Source organism: Spea bombifrons, chromosome 13 (assembly GCF_027358695.1).
Source record: "Spea bombifrons isolate aSpeBom1 chromosome 13, aSpeBom1.2.pri, whole genome shotgun sequence".
Lineage (NCBI taxonomy): Eukaryota > Metazoa > Chordata > Amphibia > Anura > Pelobatidae > Spea > Spea bombifrons.
Window position 1 is genome coordinate 7,364,007 of NC_071099.1, and position 24,358 is coordinate 7,388,364.

The 24,358-nt window shown below is 43.2% G+C and overlaps 1 protein-coding gene across 1 annotated transcript; it reads right to left on the bottom strand.

Moving 5' to 3' along the window:
* Positions 1 to 1,879: 1,879 nt before the first annotated feature.
* LOC128471937 (glucose-6-phosphatase catalytic subunit 1-like) lies at positions 1,880 to 9,356 on the bottom strand. The gene is made up of 5 exons (XM_053453934.1): positions 9,046 to 9,356; positions 4,710 to 4,819; positions 3,976 to 4,084; positions 3,637 to 3,752; positions 1,880 to 3,169 (listed from the first exon to the last, which is right to left on the bottom strand). The coding sequence occupies exons 1-5, from the start codon at positions 9,261 to 9,263 to the stop codon at positions 2,661 to 2,663; spliced, it is 1,062 nt and encodes a 353-aa protein (XP_053309909.1). The 5' UTR covers positions 9,264 to 9,356; the 3' UTR covers positions 1,880 to 2,660.
* Between the last annotated feature and the right edge of the window lie 15,002 nt (positions 9,357 to 24,358).

Consider the following 24,358-nt stretch of genomic DNA (forward strand, 5'->3'; position numbering starts at 1 on the left):
CCCTGCGGCCCAGTCTCCGAAGGGAGGGGATCATGATCTGCTTCAGTATGTCACAGTACATGTCGGCATCCATGGTTCCCTCAATGAACTGTAGTGCCGGCAGCACTCATGCAGGCCCGGACCATGACACTCTCACCACCATGCTTGACTGTAGGCAAGACACACTTGTCTTTGTACTCCTCACCTGGTTGCTGCCACACACGCTTGACACCATCGGAGACCATAGTCAAGGTCCGCGAGTTGCATCTAATTGCATGTGGTAGTTACTGGTGTAGATATGTTTGGTGTGGATGGCCTGGTTGTAGAGACCGAGCAAGGGGGGAGGCTTATGGTGCTGGCACGTTCAATGCGTCTCTACCGGAGCCTCAGATCCACCTGGGTTATTAGGTATTGATATACCTAACAACCCAGGTGGATCTGAGGCTCCGGTAGAGACGCATTGAACGTGCCAGCACCATAAGCCTCCCCCCTTGCTCGGGCTTAAGGAGAGAGCCCCTAACTCTATAGATGAATTGATATTCATCTATAGAGTTAGGGGCTCTCTCCTTAAGCGTGCCAGAAAGACCCAGGCAGAACTGATCACTTAAAGCTAGTTTGCTCCACCCAGGCCTCCACTGCTACCATCTGAAAGTATGTGATAAAGTCCTCAATAGGACTGTGAGCTTATCTAAGGGACCTCAGGAGCACCCACTGCTTGGCAGAAGGCAACCCATGAGTGCAGAACTAGATTGTTAGTGAGCAACAGCCAATGTGCCCAGGACATACATGCTCCTGATAGCATGGTAATAACCGTACAAACCGTGACAAAATCTCTGTCATTTGTTCTGGGTTTCAAAGTGATTAACAGTTCACATTAGGCTATAAAGGAATAGTATAGACTACGGTCACCAGAAAAACAGGCTGGTAACTTAATGTGTGGTTCTGGTACAGCAGCAGCGCCATCAGCCTGGGGTTCTTCAATCAGTAAAGGCAGAGGTTGAAGAAATGCTGGTGGTGGTCCTGGAATAGCTTGTAGTCCATGGAATTATGCTTGTTCTCTTGTATATTTTGTACAGATGTACAAGATGTGACAATGTGTCAAGTTGTTGGGTAAGCATTGTGATAGCACCAACCATTGCTGCTAGCTCCATATTGGCCCCAGTGTTCAGGGTTGGCTAGCTATTGCCAGGCACCTCTACCAGTTGGTTTGTGGTAGTGGGTAAGCTGGATCCCCTAGTTAGAGTAGGAAGCATGATAAGAGAAGAAGAGCAACAATCATCCCACACCCCTGCACAGGTCAAACTTTAGTCCAACACTCCAGCCTATTCTGTGGGATACAGATACTAATACGGCTAAAATAATTTTCTATATTGAACTATCGCTGGCTATAATTCAACTTTGAATGCGGATCATTTCGAGGGGGGTTCCACATGGTGCAGTGATACTAGATAGCACAAAAATAACGAAGGAAGCAAAAATTTATGGAGGTGCTGTTAGATATTTGTTTGTCTTAAATATCTAAACTTTTCCAGTGACCAAGAAGCAATCAAGACAACAGCTTCTAAGTAGGTTTCTTTAGTAGAACAAAGTAGTATACATACAGTACTGATTGATGAACAGATGGTGGTCGTTGGTACTGTAGGCTCTGTATTCTTCATAAGACGGAGAAAGGTCAGTTCAACTTACTCCCATCAAACCATATATGTTTAAAAACTAGACAACCAAGGGTATTTCAAATGCTAGTTTTTGTTTTTTTTACATTCTCCATGCCCTAATTCTATTACCAGCCTTTGCGGTAGGAATTTTTTAATGTTTTTTTGATGTACAACAGTATACTGGATATTTGTTACAAGATTCATTCATTATCACTAAATCAATAAATCACACATAAGCTGTTAACTTAGAAAACCATTCCTACAAATGTTTATTTATGTCAACAACTTCATACAGCTATTATTTTGAACAAAAAATGTTTGTACGTAATTCTAAAAACAGCATTAATACTCTGATCTGCAATCAGAAACCAAATGTTGTGTTTCACTCTGTTCTCACTCATGTTTCATCCATTTAAACTAAAATACTGTCATTCTCAAACAAAACTTATAAAGCATTTTGCACTGTACCAAAGCTCATAAATAGTGCTTACATACAATGTAAGTTAATACTTTGTGTGTATTCGCTTTAGCTCCATTACTTTTTTGTTATAGTTTATTCTGATCCTGGTATATAAAACAATAAAAAAAAGCTTTTTTGGTCACTTTTTGTTATGGATATAACTATACCTAGGAACTTTTGGGCTGACCGGAGTCTACCCCTGCGGGACATGGCCAGGACTGCCTGCTGATGTTGGTGGGCGGTCCCGCTAATGTCAGTGGCCCTTCCCACTGACATCAAAGAAAACACCCTCAAGGGGAAATGGGCGGGGAGTGGGGCATGTCAGGACCCCGTTCTCATCACCTGAAGGATTTGAGTGTTGACCTGGAGAAGCGGTGGTTCCCCACGAGTTCCTGCGTATGGATATAACATATTTTTACATACAAATTATTTTCTTTACAACATTTAACATATTATCAGTTGTTCTGGATTCATGTAACTGTTCTCATTCATATGCATCACTATTCACAAATGTCCATGAATATAAATAAGTTTGGAATTATAAACAGAGTGAGTTGTTGTAGCTCTTACAGAAATTTCTCTTTTCTGTTTATAACTTGAGACACACAATAAGGTACAATGCCCACACATGTTAAAGGGACAGCAATACTTTTAAAGAAAGACAAGATATAGAAAAGCATTTCAACTTTGGTGGGTGGCTTGAAGTTGTCAAAAATGTGGAGAACAAATAGAGATGCTACTATGCACCAGATGCGGAAAGTAAACTGGTTTGCAAGTTTCCCCCTGCAACTGTCCTTGTACATCTGTGAGTTCAGTGCTAGACCTAAGCCAAAGAAAATACCCAGATTTCTACAGAGCCCAGCAAAAGGAGTAGTATCAATGTAGATCCATTCAGGTTTTGCACACCATTTCTTGGCTTTTTCTAGTGTCCATAGGAGATCCACACCAACAGATTTTAAGAGGAAGTAAAAACCCAGAGCAAAGGAGAACATGAAGAGGGTGGTACAGATGTATTTCTTCAGACTTGCTTTGTAGATGGCTTGGATGTGATCAAATATTTCAGCCACCATGATACCTGTTGTAACAAAAACAATAGATCAAAATATATATCATTCCTTATTTACATCTACTTTTTACAAATCACGATCGTACTAATTTACAACATTTTAATGGTATAGCCAGTGTCTATTCCCTTTTTCTTTCACATTTCTAGAAATAAAACTACCAATGTTCGTTTTAAAATTTTTATTCAGAATATTGGTTAATAAATGGTAGAATATTAAGCTCCTTTCAGCAGGGCCCTCCTCACTTGTTTCTGTAAGTCAAATTATGTTATATACTATTTGTCATTTCCTGTCTACCCATTGTACAGTGCTACAGAATCTGATGGCGCTATATAAAACAATAATATGATTATTTAAGATAATCAATTCAAAGATGGGTTAACTTGTATCATACTTTAACAGAATGCATTATACTTTTTTTGTGTCTAATCTATTTCCTTCTCTTTGAGAGATCTAGTAATGTTGTAAAATCACTCACCTGAAATAACTCCAGAAATGACTTGATGAGGAAAATGAGCAGCAAGGAAAACTCGAGACAAGCACACACAGGCCTGAACAGCCCAGAACCCAGTCCAAAGAAAGACCTGAAGACACCTGGGTGATAGTAAAGATAATCCATTTGTATTCAACAGACCCTTTGTATACATCCCAAAACCACAATCCAAATTCCTAATATGTGGTTCTGCAGCTAATTCAGCATTTCACTACCACGCCAACAATTAATCAGTCTCAATTTGTGAGGGCTAGCTGTTAAGGCGTCTTCCTGAAATACTGGGCTCCTTACACTCTCAAATGAAATTACACAATTTCAACTTACCTGTTCTTGAAAGAGAGAGCGCGCTTCTTCTTAAGAAAGAGTGCTGTTAATGATGTCACCATCACATAATAGACGCCAGAAGATCCCATGGCATGCCCAGATGGGCTTCCTATGGATCGTAGACAAATAGAATATGCAGTGATGTATAAAGTATATGAGCTGGTGACTTTCTACCATAATAATAAATATTCAGAAATGCAGACCATTTAATGTAATGGTGAATCACAATTTTCATAGTTATCTTTAATCATTCTATTTTAGCTTATAAAAAATGACTTATTTTTCATCTGTCCAAATGCTCATGTCTAGTTGTTTACATGTACTACATGTAATTAAAAGTCAGTATTATTTTAAAGAATTTTACATATTACTTTTAAGGCTTAAAATCAATGTTCAGTGCAAGTCATTTTAGAAGGACACATTGAGACATGCAATATAATCTTAGTGTGCAGATGCAAAAGCACACAAGTGTGCAGCCGCGCATATGTTGATTAATCAGTTAATAGCCTCACAATGCAAGGCTGATATAAACTGATATAAATATAAAAAAATTTTATGAGTACACAGCCTGTGCAACTGAAAATGGGCCACGTTCAGTGGTCCACCAGGTGTTTGCCGTAAACTGCTCTACAGCCAGTCTGGACGTGTATCATTTGGTTGTCTTAGAAATGATACTTTGGAAGGTAGAAAAATTTGACTACTTATATATGAAAGAAATATGAAAATTTTCTTACCTGGGCCAGTCTCACAGGTGACGGGAAACTGCTGTATGATTGGCGTAGACATGTTGTTGTAAAAGTCTGTGTCATAAACCCACCAATATGGCCTCTGACCAAAGAGAATCCTGGAACAGTATAAAACACATAAAAAGGTAGCCTTATCAATGAGAAATATGACTCGCTGTGGCTTAGTTCCTACTTTTCATGGTCCATATTATACTACTAAAAATAATGAGAAGTCCTGTTATATAAATATTTTGTATAGTTAGCAACAGCCATCATAATTATTTTGCATACAACTTGAAAATGTAAGTCAATACCGAATTAAAACATTTCATTGAAATACCAATATGATCTAAGATCGTATCTGAACTACCCAGAGCCTACACTTGTGGGACTGGGCCAGGACTAGCCGCTGACATCTCGAGAAACATTTGAAGAGCAGATGGGCAGGGAGTGGGCCATATCAGTACCCTTCTCCTGCGCCCTTGAGGATTCAGCTGTCAACCCGGAGAAGCGGCACTTCCCAGGTATGTCTATGACCTACGATTAAGTCCATTTGGGATGAAACACACTGCTGGTATTTTAGTGTCCAGTAACTATGTTTGTTTCCTGCACATATGAAGACAATAAAGATGGCATTTTTTACTGCAAAAATGTTGGGCAAAAACATTTTGATTATGGAATAGTGAAAACACTAGAATAATAACTACATGAATGAAAAAGGTGTGTATAAGAATGGTATGGCTAGTATAGTAGGTTGAAAAAAGACTTCAGTCCATCAAGTTCAACCTTTCACACATACCCACTTCTAAAGTTCTAAAGTTGATACAAAAGAAGGAAAAAAAACCCTACTTGGGGCAATTACCAATTATGCCACAGCGGGGAAAAAAATACTTCTTGATTCCATAGTGGCAATCAGATTACTCCCTGGATCAACTTGCTAATACTACTGTCCTTTTAACAGTTGCACCCCTTTTATGTTATGCTTAACCAGAAAAACATCCAGACCTTTCTTAAAAATATCCAAAGAGTTAGACAGAGTTAGGCAGAGAATTATATTCTTATTGTTCTCCAGCTCTATAACATCCTTCTTGCACTGCATATTCAAGGTGAGGCCTCACCATTGGTTTATAAAGAGGTAAAAATATATTTTCATCTTGTGATTTAATACTCCTTTTTATGCATGCCAATACCTTACTGGCTTTTGCAACCCCTGACTGGCACTTTGTTGCTAAGTCTATGGTCTACATTTATACCTTCTCATTTTCTGATTTTCCCATTGCAATGCCCTTTAGAGTGTAAGTTGCATGCTTATTATTGGTACCAAAGAACCTTACACTTCTCTATATGGAATCTCATCTGCCACTTATTTGCCCAGTCCCCTAGTTTATCCAAGTCATTCTGAAGAGAAGCTACATCCTGGTCAGACTTTATAACCTTACCTAATTTTGTGTCATCAGTAAACACAGACAGGTGACTTCCAATATCTATTTCAAGCTCGTTAATAAATAAGTTAAAGAGAACTGGATCGAAGGCAGAACCCTTAGGCACCCCACTTACCACAGTTGTCCAGCTTGAGAATTTACCATTAACAACTCTTTGCACCCTGTCACTAAGCCAATTTCTAATAAAAACACAGGCATTTTCTCCAAGACATATTTGTCTTATACAATAACGGCTGTTGTGGAACAGTGTCAAATGCTTTTGCAAAATCCAAATAGACAACATCTACAGCAAGACCCTGATCTATACATTTACTCACAACATAAAATGCAATTAAATTGGTCTGACATGATCTGTTCCTCCCAAAACCATGCTGAACCTACTGATGATATCGTTGTTCACAATATATTCCTGTATGCCATTTCTTAATAAACTCTCAAACAATTTCCCCACCGCAGATGTTAAGTTTTTTTGTAATGTTCTAGGGCTGCAAGAACTATTCGATAAAATCGATATTGCCAACGAATTTCATTATCGATTAGTTGAATCGATTTTACCGATTATAAGATGCTTTTTGGGGGATGCACCGATATAACGAAATATTTTGGCCAAAAAAGGGATTAACGGCAAAATGCCGGAATAAAAAAAAAACGGCCGAAAATAATCGTCCGCAGGGGCTGGGCTGCTTACCTGGGCGTTGGTCGCACAGTATGCAAGCAGCATCTCGGCCAGGAAAAGCAGGAACCCAGCAGATTCACGTGAATGCACATCACATGACTCTGCTCCGTTCCTTCTTCCACTGGGACCGTGGCGAGAGAAGTTGTTCGAGAGGAAGCAGCAGGGCCCCAGCAGTAGTCTGGGAGTGAGAGATCTGCAGTTCAGGTAAGGGGGTGGGGAGGGTGTATGAGCAAGTATGTGTGATTAAGGGAATTAATGAGTATCTGTAAATGGAGGAGTATATATGTGTGTGTGGGGTGGGGTGGCATGGTTCCAGAATGTGCTGGCTGCCTGGGCATGATAGGAGTGTGATTGCTGTTAGACATTATATATATAATATTGTTATTTTTTTTTTTGGTGTGTTAACCATTTTTATTAAAAGTAAGCAACATACCAAAATTGGACAAAAAATGCAATAACAATATCTATATCTATCTATCGATCTATCTATCTCTATATATATAAGTTAACAGCAATCACACTCCTATCATGCCCAGGCATACCTAGATTCCAGCATGTACTGGCTGACTTTGCATGATAGGAGTGTGATTGCAGCTTACAATCATATAAGTAATACTGTTATTGAAATCACACTCCTGTCATGCCCAGGTTCTAGCATGTACTGGTTGCCTGGGCATGACAGCAGTGTGATTGCTGTTAACAATCATATATATATTGTCATATATATTAATATTGTTATTAAATTGTTTTGTCCCATTTTGGTGTGTTAACCACACTTTTAATAAAAGTATTTTTTTTCTTTAAGAAGGGGGGGTCATTTTCGGTTTCAGTTCGGTTTCAGCCAAGTGAATCTTTAATTTTCAGTTTCGGTCCAGAATTTTCATTTCGGTGCATCCATAGAACTTTTTTTCCAGAGCAAATGCTCTGAAAAATATAACAACACTATAAGATATATCTTATAATAGCACTAAGATCCTCCACGCGGACCCTGACAGTGAGTGACTGTAAAAGTTTGTGTGTATAATAGATGTATATTTGATTTGTGCAAAGATCTCACAAGCAGGGTGTTTAAGCCTTGGGGACAAAGATGGCACAGGTAGCGTGTTCATGGGGGAAAAAAGAGAGGTGTGGTAATGTTTTCCTGGGGTCCAATTTTTTTCAATATAAAAGAAATCGGCAGCAGGGTCCAATATTTATATATATGGGCAGCATGGGCAAATAATATATATCGGCAGCAGGGTCTAATCACAAGGCGATCGGGGTAGGGGAGCTGTGTTACTGATGTGCCTCAATATCGAGGCAGGTCAGCAACGATTATGCTTAGGGAGCAATTGCTGATCGCTTCCTAAGCTCTGTTTTAGAGCTCTGTTTTAGCCGGCCACATTTTTTCGGGGGAGGGCTTTCCTCCCATGATCCACAGCCAGCCTCGCTTGCGAGGCTTCTGTGGATGCTGCAAAGCTGGTATTTGACAGCAGCCCGTACATATATGGGCTTTGTTGTGAAGGGGTTAAAAAGAGTTGCTGCCAAACATTTGCATTGATGGGGATGATCAGCTTTTATTGCAAATTGAAAAGGATGCAAATCTGGGTAAAGTTCTAATTAATTCAAAAAAGCAAATTGGTAACTATTCCACTAATACAATTCATTTTAGAAGGGGCAACTTTGACAGACTAAGGACACCTATTTAACACAGTACTTTGAAAAGCAAAGGCAAAAAAGACTCCTATTTAAACAAATGTGGCTAACCAGCAACGAAAGACAAGAAAACACAATAAAAACAATAAAATTGCATTCAAACATTATATAAGCAAGGGATCAGTAGCATCATTTATAGAGTACAAACATGCCAACAAAGCCTGAAAAGGGTATTTAAAATGGCTAAATTGGAAAATGATAAACTGGTTGCTTAGGAGAGTAAAACTAATGTCAAAAATATTTTAGGTATGTATGTAGAAAATAAAATAAAAACAGAAAATCCTATCTGGAATGGGAAATTTGGTTAGTGAGGATGGAGAGAAAGCAGATATTTTAAATATAATGTTGCCTGTCTAGTCTTCTGCTATTATCCACAAGGTTCTATTTTTATTAAAAAATGCATTCATTACACTGTTTCGGTTTACAAAGCATTTGTATTTTAACATAAAATCCTTACATACATACATAATTAAAATCATAGCTCTATACGGGGTGTAATAACTCAAAGCTCACAATTATAACATTCACTTACCATTTAAACACAAGGTTGAGCCAGTCACCAACCACAGCAACCCAGATAAGTTTAATGCCCACAGACTTGCACAGATGGAAACAAATGGGAAAGAAGATGAGAAACGTGTTTCTCAGGTCAGCTGCAAGGGACACAAACATGAACCAGTCTTCAGAACCCTTGTAGTTCATTTGCAGGTATTGAACCATTTTTACCCCAGAATCATGAAGTTCATCCATGCTGCATGCAATCTCTCCTTCAATTTCTTCTAAAGCTGTTTACTTGTGCAAGCCTTTCTTCATCTGGTTCCTAAGGCTTTGCAGCTGCCTATTATATGGTCTGCAGTTCAGGTTAGTTACTATGATCTTTGACCCCTTTGAAACCCTTTAACAAAACACTGTTTACCAAATTTCAGACATGACGCAGGTAGAAGCAAGGTAAAAGGCCAGGACAGTGTCATATTACCGTAAAATTATAGAGTAACAGTGAAAATAGTCTTGTTGACAATGCATAGGGCAGAGTCTATTATGTGAGGAAGTACATGTGGATGTCATAATAAAAGGTTTTAGCTAATACACAGAACATTGAATTAAGAAAATAGCATCAACATGTTCTTGTGTTTTTTTTCTCAATTACATAACATAAAATGAAAAATAAATTTAAAGTACACACAAATACAAAATAAAAACTAAAATTTAAAATGCATCAATTAAAAATATAAATCTGCAGGCCACAATCATGTCACAAAATTTTAACCTTTTTTAACCGTCATTTTTTTATCATGATCATAAATTATCATAAATTGCAACACATTTGCCCATAATTGCATAACTAAAACACATGTAAAGAATGGGTGCATGGAGAGTGGAGTCTTATACGCATAAACTGGCACATAGTTATATAAATTAATTTAATTGTTATTTTACAAAAATGACTGGTGAGCATCTTTTTTTTTTAAACTTTTCAAGTTTTTTCTTTTTGGTGTTTTCTTTGTTTTTTCACGTCTAGGATACAGATAGAAAGAAGGGGGGTTACAAATATTGCACCTTCAGATCCATGGTAAATCTCAAAGCATATTCACACAGTGTATATGAATGGGTACAGAGTCATCACAACATGAATGTCGTGGAATAAATATAAGTAAGAATACATATAAGTTGAGGATATGTAACAGAGATAACAGCAGTGCATCAAGACTTCAAAAACATGAGTAGTTCCCAATATTTGAGGGGAATGACATAGTATAGGGTAGAGATCCACAGAGAGGAGGTGAGATGGTAATGTGTGTGTCAGCAATATGGGTAGGTGTTAGAGGCCCTCGTCATGAGGTAAATATGATTTTGTGTATCCACAGACGTGAGCATGTATAAATGTAATCTGTGAAACAGAACATAACAAACAAGAACAGATAAACTGGTGAGCATCTTTTGACTGCAACTACCATCACCCCAAATCAGGATGATGGTGACCATGTGTATTTTCTACCTAAATTGCACTTTTTTAGCACAATCATATAATTTGGCATATGTGGCAAAATAATGAGGAAATATGTTTATTTTTAGCATTATATGATGTGATGAGATATGCATCTCGTTTAAGGTTTGCTTTAAACCACAAGGGTTTTATCCAGAATATGCTACATGACTGGATCGTGTGGTGCTACAAAGGACTTTACCCTTTGGGTGTTGGGTGTCAGGACAATTCAGGAAATCTTAATCATGGGTACTTTTGCTTAGTTATTGAACAAAAAACAGAGTGTATCTTCATGTTCATAGAATGATCCAAAAGCTCTGAAATGTATGTCAAAAACAAGAAGAGATATTGCTATCTCTCCCAACAGGGACATTTTCAGTTTGAACTGGATTATGTCAAAACAAAGAGGAAAACATTGTGCAAGTGGTTTAAAAATCAATGTTTTTTTTCTGTCTGGATAAGGGAACAAGGTTTTTTTTCCAGTTCCATTCAATAAGAATAACAGACAATTTAATAAATCCCTTCGGGATAAAGCCTACAGTATCTCACGTCTTTTTGCTCTGAAGAGATGATGCATTTCCAGTGTTTGTCCAACTACAGTTTTCTTTCACATTTAGGTTACCCACAAAAATTATGTATTTTTATTTTACCAGATATGTAGTACTTTATACACACCCACCCACAGGAATAAAATATAAAAAGTGGTGAAAAAGAAAAAACAAAACAATTACTTTTTGGTATTGCGTTATTATAAATAGTACACAGCCAAAACATAGGTGTTTTTTCTAATTTTTGCTAGTTTTTTAGTAAAAACTAGCAAAAATTAGAAAAAACACCTATGTTTTGGCTGTGTACTATTTATAAATCCAAGCAGGATTGGATTTAGAAAAGGCCGATATATTTATTTAGCAAATGTTTTGACATAACTTTAAACATTTTGTAAACGATTTTTAAAACCACTTTAATAACCACTGTAGAAATACTATCCAATCTTCTATACATCTGTGCACAAACAATCAACTGAGGGTTCCCATCCTAAAAGCAGATAATGGCATTGTACTACCCCTTCCACTGGATACCACCAATCGTCCAAACGACCGTGAGTCAAATAAGGGGAGCTACACCTTGAGTTTCCACTTAATCCTGCACAGCGAGGGCATTAACTCTAACCAAAACAATACAACTTGCCACTCCCATTATCCTTCAAACTTCTCCAGGGAACTCCTCCGCCACGAGGTTCCCCGCCACACAGCAACTACCCTTTCCAATCCTGCCCCAACCTCCATGCACTACAAATCCATATCAACCGCTTCTCAAATGAGCCACAAAATTAGAAACGGCCCGGTAAACCATATGACTAGCTCTGTTTATACCAATAACTGACCTCGCACCTCTCCAAAACAACAGAGGGGTAATCTCATATCACACCAACAGTAACCCAGAAAAACGATCCCAAAAATCCAACAAAAATCAACATTTAATATACTTAATGAGTCTCCTGGCCAGCCTGGTACAATGTTCATTACCACCTGCATGAATAACCAAAACATGCTGGGCACCGTGCCCCTCCATTTGAAATTCTATCTCCGAACACACACACTGTCACGGATCTGGCTAGTCCGACGACTACCTCTGCTGACTTGTGCTCCCTTAGCCTGGGATCTAAGGAGCAGCTTCTGGTTCGGGGCAATACGAAAAAGGGGTATAACATAAAAGCTGGGTACATAGGGGGTCCACGGACAACTGATGGTTCCAACAAACTACACCGAATGGATACAAGAAATGTTCAGTAATTCCTTCCCAACTTAGTTCACCGGTATTAGCTGCCAGATCAGGCCGAAATTGGTTCCAGGCGAATAGGTGGTTGAGCTGGTGTCATGATTAACTCATATAATGTAGTGGATGCATGGAAGGGTAATCCAGCAGAGGCGGTTAATTCCTTTGTGTTAGCATTCACTGGGTTAATCTAATGTTGATTTAAATCTGTTTCTTTGTACGTGCCCTCTGTATCTGTTCTGGCAAGGTGTCATTTTCCGAGAGGACCCCTGTGGTGATTCATGGCCTAACTGATAAGGACCCTTAGTTATAGGAATTCCATTTTACCCCACCATAACTTATTGGCAGATCAAAGATGGGAACCAATTCTTGGAGAAGATGTCATATAATTGGCCATGTGGTCAGAGGGGCGTTTTCTTGCAAAAGAGCCTGATTTGGGGCAATGCAGCCACCTCAAAGCAGAACTCCAGGATATACTCTGATTGGAACAACATCATAAGAAACCATCTGGACTTAAGGAGTTCCCACAGGCCGGCTTAATAACCCCTTCGTGGCAAAGGTTGATTTTACTTTTTGTACCCTTCGTGACAATGGCCGTTTTAACATTTCTGCGCTGCTCGTGTTTAGCTGTAATTTTCTTCTTTCCCGTTTACTGAACCCACACACATTATATATTGTTTTTTTCAGGACAAGAAGGGCTTTCTTTAGATGACATTGTTTTGATTGTATCATATTATTTACTATTAAAAAAAGTATAAAATATGGTTTCTAACTTTTAGTTGAAAAATCTTTTACTCATCTATAAAAGGTAATGAAAAAAACTGCTAAATAGATTCTACTATTTGTCCTGAGTTTAGAAATACCCAATGTTTTTATGTTTTTTTGCTTTTTTCTACACATTATGGGGCAATAAGTACAGGTAGTGTTTTGCTATTTCAAAGCCATTTTTTCCAAATCTGGTAATTCTTCCCCCCATGTGCCATTTCGGGTATCTTTGAAGCCGGCCAATGCAATTTACCCCATCAAGTCATATATTTTTGAAAACTAGACAGCCCAGGGTATTCTAAATGCTAGTATTTTAACCCTTTCCAAGCACTATTTCTACCATCAGCCTTTGTCAAACTTAATGGTAGTAATTTGTTTGCATTTGTTTTTTCACAAACATTTTACTTCAGGTATGAATAAACAGGTTCTGGTATATGTCACTATCATAAAACACCCCAATATGTGTTTACCAACATCTCCTGAGTACAGCGATACCTCACATGAATGATTTTGCCTGGCTGTTTGGGGGCAAAATGGCCACATTTGGGGCATGCGCATTTTCAATGTTGAACTTTGACGTTTGGCGATCAACTGCCCATGCCCTATTTCAGTGATGGCGAACCTATGACACGCGTGTCAGTGCTGACACGCGTAGCCATTTGGGGTGACACGCGCAGGATTTCCTGCGATTCATCCTCGGCTCCTGCACGGCCGCCGAGGATGAAAGAATCTGTGCTGGAGGACCCTCCAGCACAGATTCTTTCATCCTCGGCGGCCGTGCAGGAGCCGAGGATGAATCGCAGGAAATCCTGCGCGTGTCACCCCCCAAAAAAAGGGGGGGCGGGACGTGCAGTAGCGTACCTAGCGGGGGGCGGGGCGGTGGAGGAGCAGGCTCGCAAGGGAGCGGTATCGGAGGTCTTTAACAGACCACCGGCTCCCTTGAGTGATTTTAAGCCGGTTCAAGGATCTCCCTTGAACCCGGCTTAAAATCACTCAAGGGAGCCGGAGGTCTGTTAAAGACCTCCGATACCGCTCCCTTGCGATCCGCGCGGCAACAGCTGTTGTGCGCCGGGGTTTGTTATCAGATCCCGGCGCACAACACTGAAGCCGCGCCCACCGCTGTCCGTGCCCTCTGAACCCCGTGCCCTCGGAAGAAGAACTGAAGAAGAAGAGGAGCGACGAGCAGGAAAAGGAGCTGTAAGGAGAAAAGAGGAGCATACAGTGAGAGTGGATTGGTGTATGTGTGTGGATTGGTGAATGTGTGTGGATTGGTGTATGTGTGTGGATTGGTATGTGTGTGTGGATTGATATGTGTGTGTGGATTGGTGTATGTGTGTGGATTGGTGTATGTGTGTGGATTGGTGTATGTGTGTGGATTGGTATATGTGTGGATTGGTATGTGTGTGGATTGGTATGTGTGTGGATTGGTATGTGTGTGTGGATTGGTATGTGTGTGTGGATTGGTGTATGTGTGTGGATTAGTATATGTGTGTGGATTGGTATGTGTGTGTGGATTGGTATGTGTGTGTGGATTGGTGTATGTGTGTGGATTGGTGTATGTGTGTGGATTGGTGTGTGTGTGGATTGGTATGTGTGTGTGGATTGGTGTATGTGTGTGGATTGGTGTATGTGTGTGGATTGGTGTATGTGTGTGGATTGGTGTGTGTGTGGATTGGTATGTGTGTGTGGATTGGTGTATGTGTGTGGATTGGTGTATGTGTGTGGATTGGTATGTGTGTGTGGATTGGTGTATGTGTGTGGATTGGTGTATGTGTGTGGATTGGTGTATGTGTGTGGATTAGTATATGTGTGTGGATTGGTATGTGTGTGGATTGGTGTATGTGTGTGGATTGGTGTATGTGTGTGGATTAGTATATGTGTGTGGATTGGTATGTGTGTGGATTGGTGTATGTGTGTGGATTAGTATACATTTCCAATGTATTTTTCATTATATAATTATGCTCTAAAAGTACATCATAACTCCCATCACTCTAAACTGTTCCATACAGTGGCAGAGCTGGGAGACAGAGGCCTTGCACCCCCACCGCAGGATTCCTGAAAGGTAAGTAGTTACTAAGCAGGTATGTTAAATAATTTGTTTTTGGTTTATTAAATACAATTATATATTGCAATTATACATTTTTGTAGTTTAAACTATAAATTGCGCAAAATTATGTTTTTTTGTCGAAGTGACACACCACGCGAGTTATGCTCGATTTTTTGCCGATTTTTGACACACCACGCCAAAAAGGTTGCCCATCACTGCCCTATTTGGTACATCTTTGAGCCGGGCCATTTCAGTATGCCCAATAAAGCCATATATTTTTGAAAACTAGACACCCCAGGGTATTTCAAATGCTGGTATTTTAACTCTTTGCATGCACACATTTTACCACCAGGTATATGCCGCTGTCACACGACACCCCAATATGTGTTCAGCAACATCTCCTGAGTACAGTGATACCCCATATGCATGGGTTTGTCATTTTGGGGGGGAACTAAAAGGCCACATTTGGTATGTGTGCATTTTTCTAATTGGAAATTAGATGTGTGGCCATCCTCCCCCCCGTGTTAATTGGGACCTTGTTGAACCTGGCCAATTCAATTTACCCCATCAAATCATACCTTTTTTAAAAGTAGACACCCCATGGGCATTTAATATGCCAGTATTTTAACTCTCTCCATGCGAGAATTGTTTTAAGCTAATGTGCTAATTTTAGGACTTGCTCACAAAAATATATTTTTTATATATATATTTTATTTTTTTTGCCTTTTTTTTTTTTTCAACTTGAAGGTTCCCCTGATAGTGACATCAGTGGGAAATTATTTTTACATTTTACTGTTTTGTTTACTATTTTTTTTCTAATTATTATTAATTTTATTTTATTTTTTAATTTATTTTTACTAATCACACTGTGATTAGAAAACTGGGCTCCTTTGACTTGCATGGTTGAATGCAGTACCTGTATTCAACCTGCAAGTGGAGCCAGAGTTCTCTAGAGGGTCTGAGACCCTCTAGCGAACTTTTTCAACTTGATTGTTTTTTTTCCCGGGCCGCCGGCAGCTGCGGCTGTGACCGCTCTCCGGAGCGGTCACAGTCCATCCAAAGGTAAGTTTTTGGTGTCGCTTAATGCCTCCTGATCGAGGCATTCCAGCGACACCATTTAAGTTTAGGAGGTGATCGTTGATCGCCTCCTAAACGCTTTTAAAACGGGCGTCCGCCGCCATACAATGTGGGGAGGGGCCAGACATGGCCCCTGGTGCCGATCGTGGCGTTGCTGAATGCCTCGAGGTCGAGGCATTACAGCAACGCCATTTGGGTGCAGAAAGCGAACGTAGATCGCTTTCTGCACCCGTTTAAAGACGTGCCGGTTCTGGCACGTCATTTGTCATAATCGACTTTTTTTTCGTGCCATGCCAGAACCGGCAATTGTCATTAAGGGGTTAAAGAAACTCGTGCTGTGTTTTAAGTCCTATTGTTTTTAAGAACTGTTTTCTGTTTTATTTTTATTTTGTATGTCTTGTTTTTTGTAATTGTGGCACTGTGTAATCTTTGTCTTTTTGTTATTAAAATATTCATAATTCAAGTCTGTCTTTGGGCTCTAGTATTGATATCCACAAACCCTAAGAGAGGATAACACGTTACCATATTGTTATTAAGTTCTACAGGATATATATATATATATATATATATGTTGTTTGCCCAGGGTGGGTTGAGATATATATATATATAGAGAGAGAGAGAGAGATAAATGTTCTAATTCGGATTTCTCACAAATCCGGTATCAAAATGGTGAGTGGTGGCTACCTGGGGGGATACAGGGAGGATCTGGGGGTTAATTTGGTATAACTGATGCCTTATTAAGGCATGGCATTAGTAAATCCAGAGGCCTGGTGCTATTAACCCCTTCATGCCCATGCCCTCCACACAGTCACGGTTTGGCAGGTAGTCCTGACCGTGACAGCCGGTATAATATCCACATCGGTGTTTCCTGAAGGGACGAGTCTGTCACAATGCTCCCCCTTGTGGAACACCTCTACTTACCCAGCGCGACCCCAATCGGGTCTGCTTGGGATGGTTCGAGAGCCCAAACCAAAGCCAGGCATTCTTTTTCAATGGCAGCATAGCTTACCTCCAGGGGAAGTAGTTTGCGGCTGATGTATGCCACTGGGTGTTCGTCACCATCGTCTCTGACCCAGGTACTGCTCCCAACCTGAACATAGAAGCGTCTGTATGGACAACAAAGCACTTGGATGAGTCCGGGGCAGCTAGTACAGGAACTCGCACTAAAGCCTGCTTGAGTTGTCCAGAAGCCACCTTTCACTCCGGGGACCACAGACTCTTTTTGGTCAGGTCGGTCAGGGGTTTCCCAATAGCGCTATAGTTGAGGACAAACTAACAGTAATAATCCGGAGTCCCTAGGAACGCTAGGACCTGGGTCTTCATACGGGGTACTGGCCAGTCGGCAACCGCGTCTACTTTCGCAGGCTCTGGCCTCTCTTTCTCCCACATCCCACCCGGTTGTCACAGATCTGGATAGTGCGACCATCTACCTCCGCTGACTTGTGCTCCCTTAGCCTGAGACACACACACTTTCCCCGGTTTCCCAGTCACTAGCTAGCCGAGACTCAGTGTAGGGTATAAATCAAAACAAAGACTACTTTATTTTAGACACACAGGGCTGAATATATCCAGCAAAACACACATTAACATATATATTGGAACACAAACCGCCCCTTAATCTGCCTCCCAGAAACAACAGGGGCAGTAACTGGATTAACCGAAATCTGTTCCAAGTTTGGTCCAGTGATTGAGGGTTCCGTCACACCGGTGTCCTAGGTTTTGGACTTCAGACAGACCAATGTGACACTTGTCTGGCTTAACTGTCATCAGCCTTGCGTTGCGGATTCAGTCTAGCACTGTCCATAGGTGTTGGAGATGTTCTCTCCAGGCTATGTCATCCAGATAGTCAAAAGCATACTCCTGCAACCCATCCAGCAGATGGGTAGGCGTCAGTCACGGTGCGGTCATTCAGTCGCCTATACTCAACACAGAATTCTTAGGGACGAGAAAGACCGGGGAAGCCCAGGGGCTGACGGAGGGTTTGATTACCCCGAGATCTAGCATCTCCCTGATCTCCTGAAGCATGTTTTCTCGGACGGCGTCAGGGACGCGGTAGGCGGGTTGCGTTAAGGGGTGGGGGTCTGATGTTTCCACTTTATGAACCACCAGGGGGGTGTAGCCGGGGACGGATAAAAACATCGCTCGTTGTTCCTCTAAGATCTGGGTGACTTGGTCCCTTTCTGAGGAGCCAACCCTTCCCCTAGCCCGACACTCTATACTTTTCTGGGTTTCAAGGTCCCCTGGTAAGCCGGGCAGGGGCAGACCTTCCAACTCCCCTACAGCCGGGGCACATATGGCGACCACCGCCTCCTCCCTTTCCAGGTACGGCTTCAGCATGTTCACATGGAAGGTCTGCTGGACCCGCTCATCTGAACATCTGGCCGCAGTATAGGTGTTGTTGCATTACCTTGTAGGGACCTTGCCAGGCTGCCTGCAGTTTGTTTTGCTTGACCGGATGGAGATACTTTTTTGCCCTATCTGGAAGGTGTGACTCCTAGCCATCCGGTCATACCACCTCTTCTGTCTACCCTGAGTGCTCTGGAGATTGTCCTTTACTAGGGTCATGTATCTCTGGAGCCTATCTCGTACTTTGTCCCCATACCTTGCCAGTGTTCCTGCAAGAAAGCTTGGGGGCTTTGCACCCTCCAGCCATATAACTGCTCGAAGGGGGAGAACCCTATGGACTCCTGCGGGACTTCCCGGTAGGCTCCCAGTTTTGTGCTCCGCAGCAAAGGTCCGAAGCATCTGCCATAGTGCACCACGATGAGTATATATTTCTTCCCTGTGGGGCTTGGCTTAGCTAACGGGCCAATAAGGTCTACGGCAACCCGTCTGAAAGATTACAGGGGATGTAATTTAGCTTGCGGATGATTTCCCATTAGTTGTCCATCCCCCCAAGCTTACTGTGAGCCTTCTGTCGGTGCGCTGCTAGAGAGTCGTCCTGTTGCACTTACTGAACTCTGTCGGGGAGGCCCAGGTGAGGGGATCAGGGCCAGAGTCAGGGTCATATACTTTGCCCCCTGCGACTCGTACTGCCACAAATTTCCCAGTTGTTCCAGGGACTGGTACCCTCTGGGGATCCACCATGGTTAAGGTGGCTCCGGAGTCGCGTAGACCCCTGGCCGCATGCCCAGGCTGGCAGTGATGATGGCGGTTGTCCCCCGCAATGGCTTGTACGATGTCTGCGTTGTGTAAAAATTCCCCAGTCTTCTTCCTGATTAACATATTGAACCACTGCACGCTGGGGCAGGGGCCCTCCTCGGTATGGTCCCGACTGCTGGGGACAGTTCAACTTAATGTGCCCCGTTTGGTTGCACGAGAAACACCTCAGAGCGTTGGCTGATGTGGGTAGCAAGGTCTTCCCATGGCTGTAGCCTGCGGTGGGCCTGGGCAGGGCCGGCCCAAGACTTAATGCCGCCTGGGGCGAAGTTTAAAATGCCGCCCCCCCCGCCGACGCCGGGGGGCGGCATTTTAAACTTCGCCGACGCCATTATCTACCCTAACCCCCCCCCAGGGACTTACCTTTAAACAGTCCTGCGGCGAGTCTCCCTGCTCTGCCACGGTGCCGGCTTGTAATGCTGAGCGCCGTAAATTGACGTCACTTCCGGCGCTCAGCATTACAAGCCGGCCCCGTGGCAGAGCACGGAGACTCGCCACAGAGGAGAGAGAGAGGGGCGCGGAGCGGGTAAGCGAAAACCACTCAGCGCCCCTCTCTCTCCTCCGCTTAAAAAAAAAAGCGCTTGGGGAGTCAAAGTGCCGCCCCTTCAAAAGTGCCGCCTGGGGCACTTGCCCCAGTCGGCTCCATTGTAGGGCCGGCCCTGGGCCTGGCTTCTTAGTCGAGGTGGTGGTTTGGATGTCCCGTTTGGTGAAAATCCACTTATGTTACTGACCAACACCCCAAGCAGGACCTGATACAAACCATTGTGCCCTCTATATGTAAAACGAACATGGAGGTACACTGTGAATATTAAAGTGGCGAGAGTGCTCATGGGAAACTCTGTCCTAACAGATACCTCAAAATCCAAAACAGAATTGCAAGGGCACCCCTAGTACTGCAGCACCTCTGTTAAGTTTTGCTTCCTCCACTATTTTCAGGCTATCTGCTATCACCACACAGAGTTGATCTAGTCATAGCCACCCTACTTGAGACCATCTGGTCAGTATTCAAGCCTGTGGGGACAAATGTTAACCCCTGGAATGCCACGAATTTGTCATACACAATTGTGGCATTGAAGGGGTTAACGCTGCACTGTTGATCTCATGGAGCAATCAGACAGCAGGGGAGGGTTGGGGCTGGTCTCCACACTCATGTGGAGACTGAAGAACCCTCTCCCCCTGTCCCTGAAGCTGCCTCTGGCGTCTGGTGGGAGGAGTCTCTTTGATCACTCCTGTAGCTTCCATACTCCCAACCTGCAGTATCCTGCACATGATTCTAGTGTGTGTGTGTCTGGGGGTCGGTGATGCAGAGCCTGTCCTGGTGTGTGTGTTTGGGTGTCAGTGTGGCAGAGTCTGTCCTGGTGTGTGTGTGTTTGGGTGTCGGTGTGGCAGAGCCTGTCCTGGTGTGTGTGTGTGTTTGGGTGTCGGTGTGGCAGAGCCAGTCCTGATGTGTGTGTGTGTTTGGGTGTCAGTGTGGCAGAGCCTGTCCTGGTGTGTGTGTGTGTTTGGGTGTCGGTGTGGTAGAACCTGTCCTGGTGTGTGTGTTTGGGTGTCGGTTTGGCAGAGCCAGTCCTGATGTGTGTGTGTGTTTGGCTGTCAGTGTGGCAGAGCCTGTCCTGGTGTGTGTGTTTGGGTGTCGGTGTGGCAGAGCCAGTCCTGATGTGTGCGTGTGTTTGGGTGTCAGTGTGGCAGAGCCTCTGCTGGTGTGTGTGTGTGTGTCTGGGGGTTGGTGTGGCAAAGCCTGTCCTGGTCTGTGTGTGTTTGGGGTCGGTGTGGCAGAGCCTGTCTTGGTGTGTGTGTTTGGGTCTCGGTGTAGCAGAGCCTGTCCTGGTGTGTATGTTTGGGTAATTTTTAATTATCCAGAGAGAAAATGCCCTCCTGAATTTGTAGTCACTTCAGGAGGACACAACTTTCTAGGCCCAGAAATCAGTGAGAGGAAAAGTGAACGTTTTGCTTTATTTACTGTTTCAAATTGCATTTTTTATTAAAAAGAATTAGCGGCACGAAATTGCGTTTTGAGGCGTACCGGATATGATTACTTTTTTTTTGGTGTACTGATGTACTCCCAATCCCATCACATTACATCAATATGCGTTAGAAAATCAGGAAAAGATGGGCATGGATGGTGGCAGGGCCGGCCCAAGACTTAATGCCGCCTGGGGCGAAGTTTAAAATGTCGCCCCCCGCCCCGCCGACGCTGGGGGGGGCGGCATTTTAAACTTCGCCGACGCCATTATCTACCCTAACCCCCCCCCCCGGGACTTACCTTTAAACAGTCCTGCGGCGAGTCTCCCTGCTCTGCGGTGCCGGCTTGTAATGCTGAGCGCCGTAAATTGACGTCACTTCCCGCGCTCAGCATTACAAGCCGGCCCCGTGGCAGAGCACGAGACTTGCCGCAGAGGAGAGAGAGTGGGGCGCCGAGCGGGTAAGCGAAAACCACTCGGCGCCCCTCTCTCTCCTCCGCTTAAAAAAAAAAGCGCTTGGGGAAGCAAAGTGCCGCCCCTTCAAAAGTGCCGCCTGGGGCACTTGCCCCAGTCGGCTCCATTGTAGGGCCGGCCCTGGATGGTGGGCTGATTCGGTAGCACAACAGGCCACTTGACTAGACTTGCCCCCCAGGCCTTAGGCTGCCAGCCCTCCCCTGTCTGGGGACCATATGACCTGCTGGGGAAGGTTTTTCCTAGTGAGGTCAGTAAGTGGTTTAGCCATGGTGCTATAGTCGGGTACAGACTTCTTGTAGTACTCAGGAAAGCAAAGACCTGTGTCTTAGTGTGGAGTATTGATCAGTTGGTCACTGCCTCCATCTTGGCAGGCTACGGTTGCCATCGCTTCCTTCCCACTCTATGTCCCAAATAAGTGTACTATCGGGGTGGCCACACCACAGTATCTGGTTTCAGTATCGGTCCAACACAACATCCAGATGATACATGCGATCCTCCTTGGCGCACCTATAGATCGCAATATCTTCCAGGCACGCACACGCATAATCCTGGAGTCCATCAAGGAGCCAATCTATCATCTGCTGGAATGTACCTGGGGCATTCTTCGTCCCAAACAGCATCAAAACTGGTACAGGCCAAACAATGGGATCAATGTCAACTTCAGAATTGCTCCCAAGTCCAATGGAATTTACCAATGCCTCTTACATAAGTCAATAGTCATGAGATAATGGGCATCCTGCGCATTTCTCCGGCCATCTCGGGTTCCTGTTCTGGACTTCACAAGTTTTTGGACGCTCATCGCACACACCTTCCTACAACGTGTTCTACATCTACCTGTCTCATCACATCATGTCTCACAGGAATTGCGAGGGGCAGCTTCTACACTCACCTTTTTCGCTCCGCGCCGTCCCTGGGGAACGAATGGTTAACTTCTTCGATCGCTTGCTGATCTTTATTGTCCTCCTGCAACTTATTTGTAAGTACTGTGCCTCACCACACTTGGGCGGCTGCCTCACTCGGAAACTTTCTGGTCACCTGTCACTTACCTGATTTGTTTGCTTCACATAGTGTCCTGCGGGCATCTCACTGGTCGACTGCACATCCCTGACAGCTTCGGGACACTATTTTGTTATGTGTTGTACTCCTACTCATCCTTCTACCAACGTATACAATCCATTATTTAGGTTACGCACTTCTTCGTATCTGTGTACCACTGTGTTTATGCCTCTGTTTTGCCACGAGTTAATGGATGCGACATCGACATTTCAGTGACATCGACATCGACATTTCAGCTCCTGTTTTCTCGCGCTCCCGTTCTGGCGCATTGCATGGGTCGTATCCTTTGTATGGCATTAACGACTGGCTTCTCAAGCTCGTATTTTCTTTTGGTTTAATTTTGTTGCGTCCGTATATTTCACTATGTATCTATTACCTTGGCGGGGGAGGCTTGAGTGGACACTACACCTTCCTTGTCTACCTTGTCTCCTCTCTTTCGCACCTACCCCTACAGGAGCCTGCCGACCCTGACTGCACTCAGTCAGAGGTCTGGGACTTGGACCTCTCGTCTGGTCCGCTGGCTCACAATTCGATGCTTCGGCATCCCTGTAGCATCTTGTTTCTCGATGTTACTTAAGGTTACATTGTTCCTTTTTCCTTTGTTGTTTTATTTTTGTTTATTTTCGTTTGAGGCGCTGGTGTGTTGGCTGTCTGTATGACTTTGCTCACATAACCTGCTATGGCGGACCGGGTTAAATTTACGACAATAAATGTGCGGGGCCTTAACAAGCCCCAACAGTGTTCTAAATTGACAGGGTGGCCTGGCGTTATATGTTTAAAGTCCTTCATGCTTTGGGCTTCGGCCCGGGCTTCATTCAACTAATTCGGTCTCTTTATACAGGTCCCTCTGCCCAGATTAAAGTCAATGGTTCCCTCTCCTCGCTGGTCACCCTGTCGAATGGCACGAGGCAGGGATGCCCTCTTTCCCCCCTTCTTTTCATTTTAGCCCTGGAACCTCTGGCGTACGCCATTAGAGCCAATTTGGATATTAAAGCGACTGTGGTCGGGGATACTCCTCACAAACGCAGATGATATGCTGTGTATGGTGGAAGATCCGTTAACATCTTTATCCCATATTGTATCTGAACTAGATTGTTTTGGTCGTATTTCTACGCCACCCCACTATTACTCCCACTCTTAAGGTTCTCAGAAAAGTTTTGCGCAAGGGTTTTCTCACGTCTTTTCCTAGTCCACTTCTCCCTCTGGTTGATAACCCTGATTTCACGCCGGGTTTGGAACGTGGCCGGCTGCAGGTTTTTGCTCCCCCTGACATAAACATTGTGAGGGCATACCAGGTGTTGCAACCTAATTCTATGAAACCTCTCACTGATTTGGTTCGTACTCTCTTAGTCTCCCTTTCAGACCCGTTTCCTCTACCATCAACTTAGTCATTTTTTTTCTGCTTCTAACGTCCTCCCGCAGGTTGGCAGGCCCCTTACGCCGTTCGAGGAATTATGTAGTCGTATTCCTGGCCCCTCTCATCTCCTTTCTAGGATTTATGCTCTCCTCCTACAACAAGCTTTGCATACTAAACCATTTTATATGG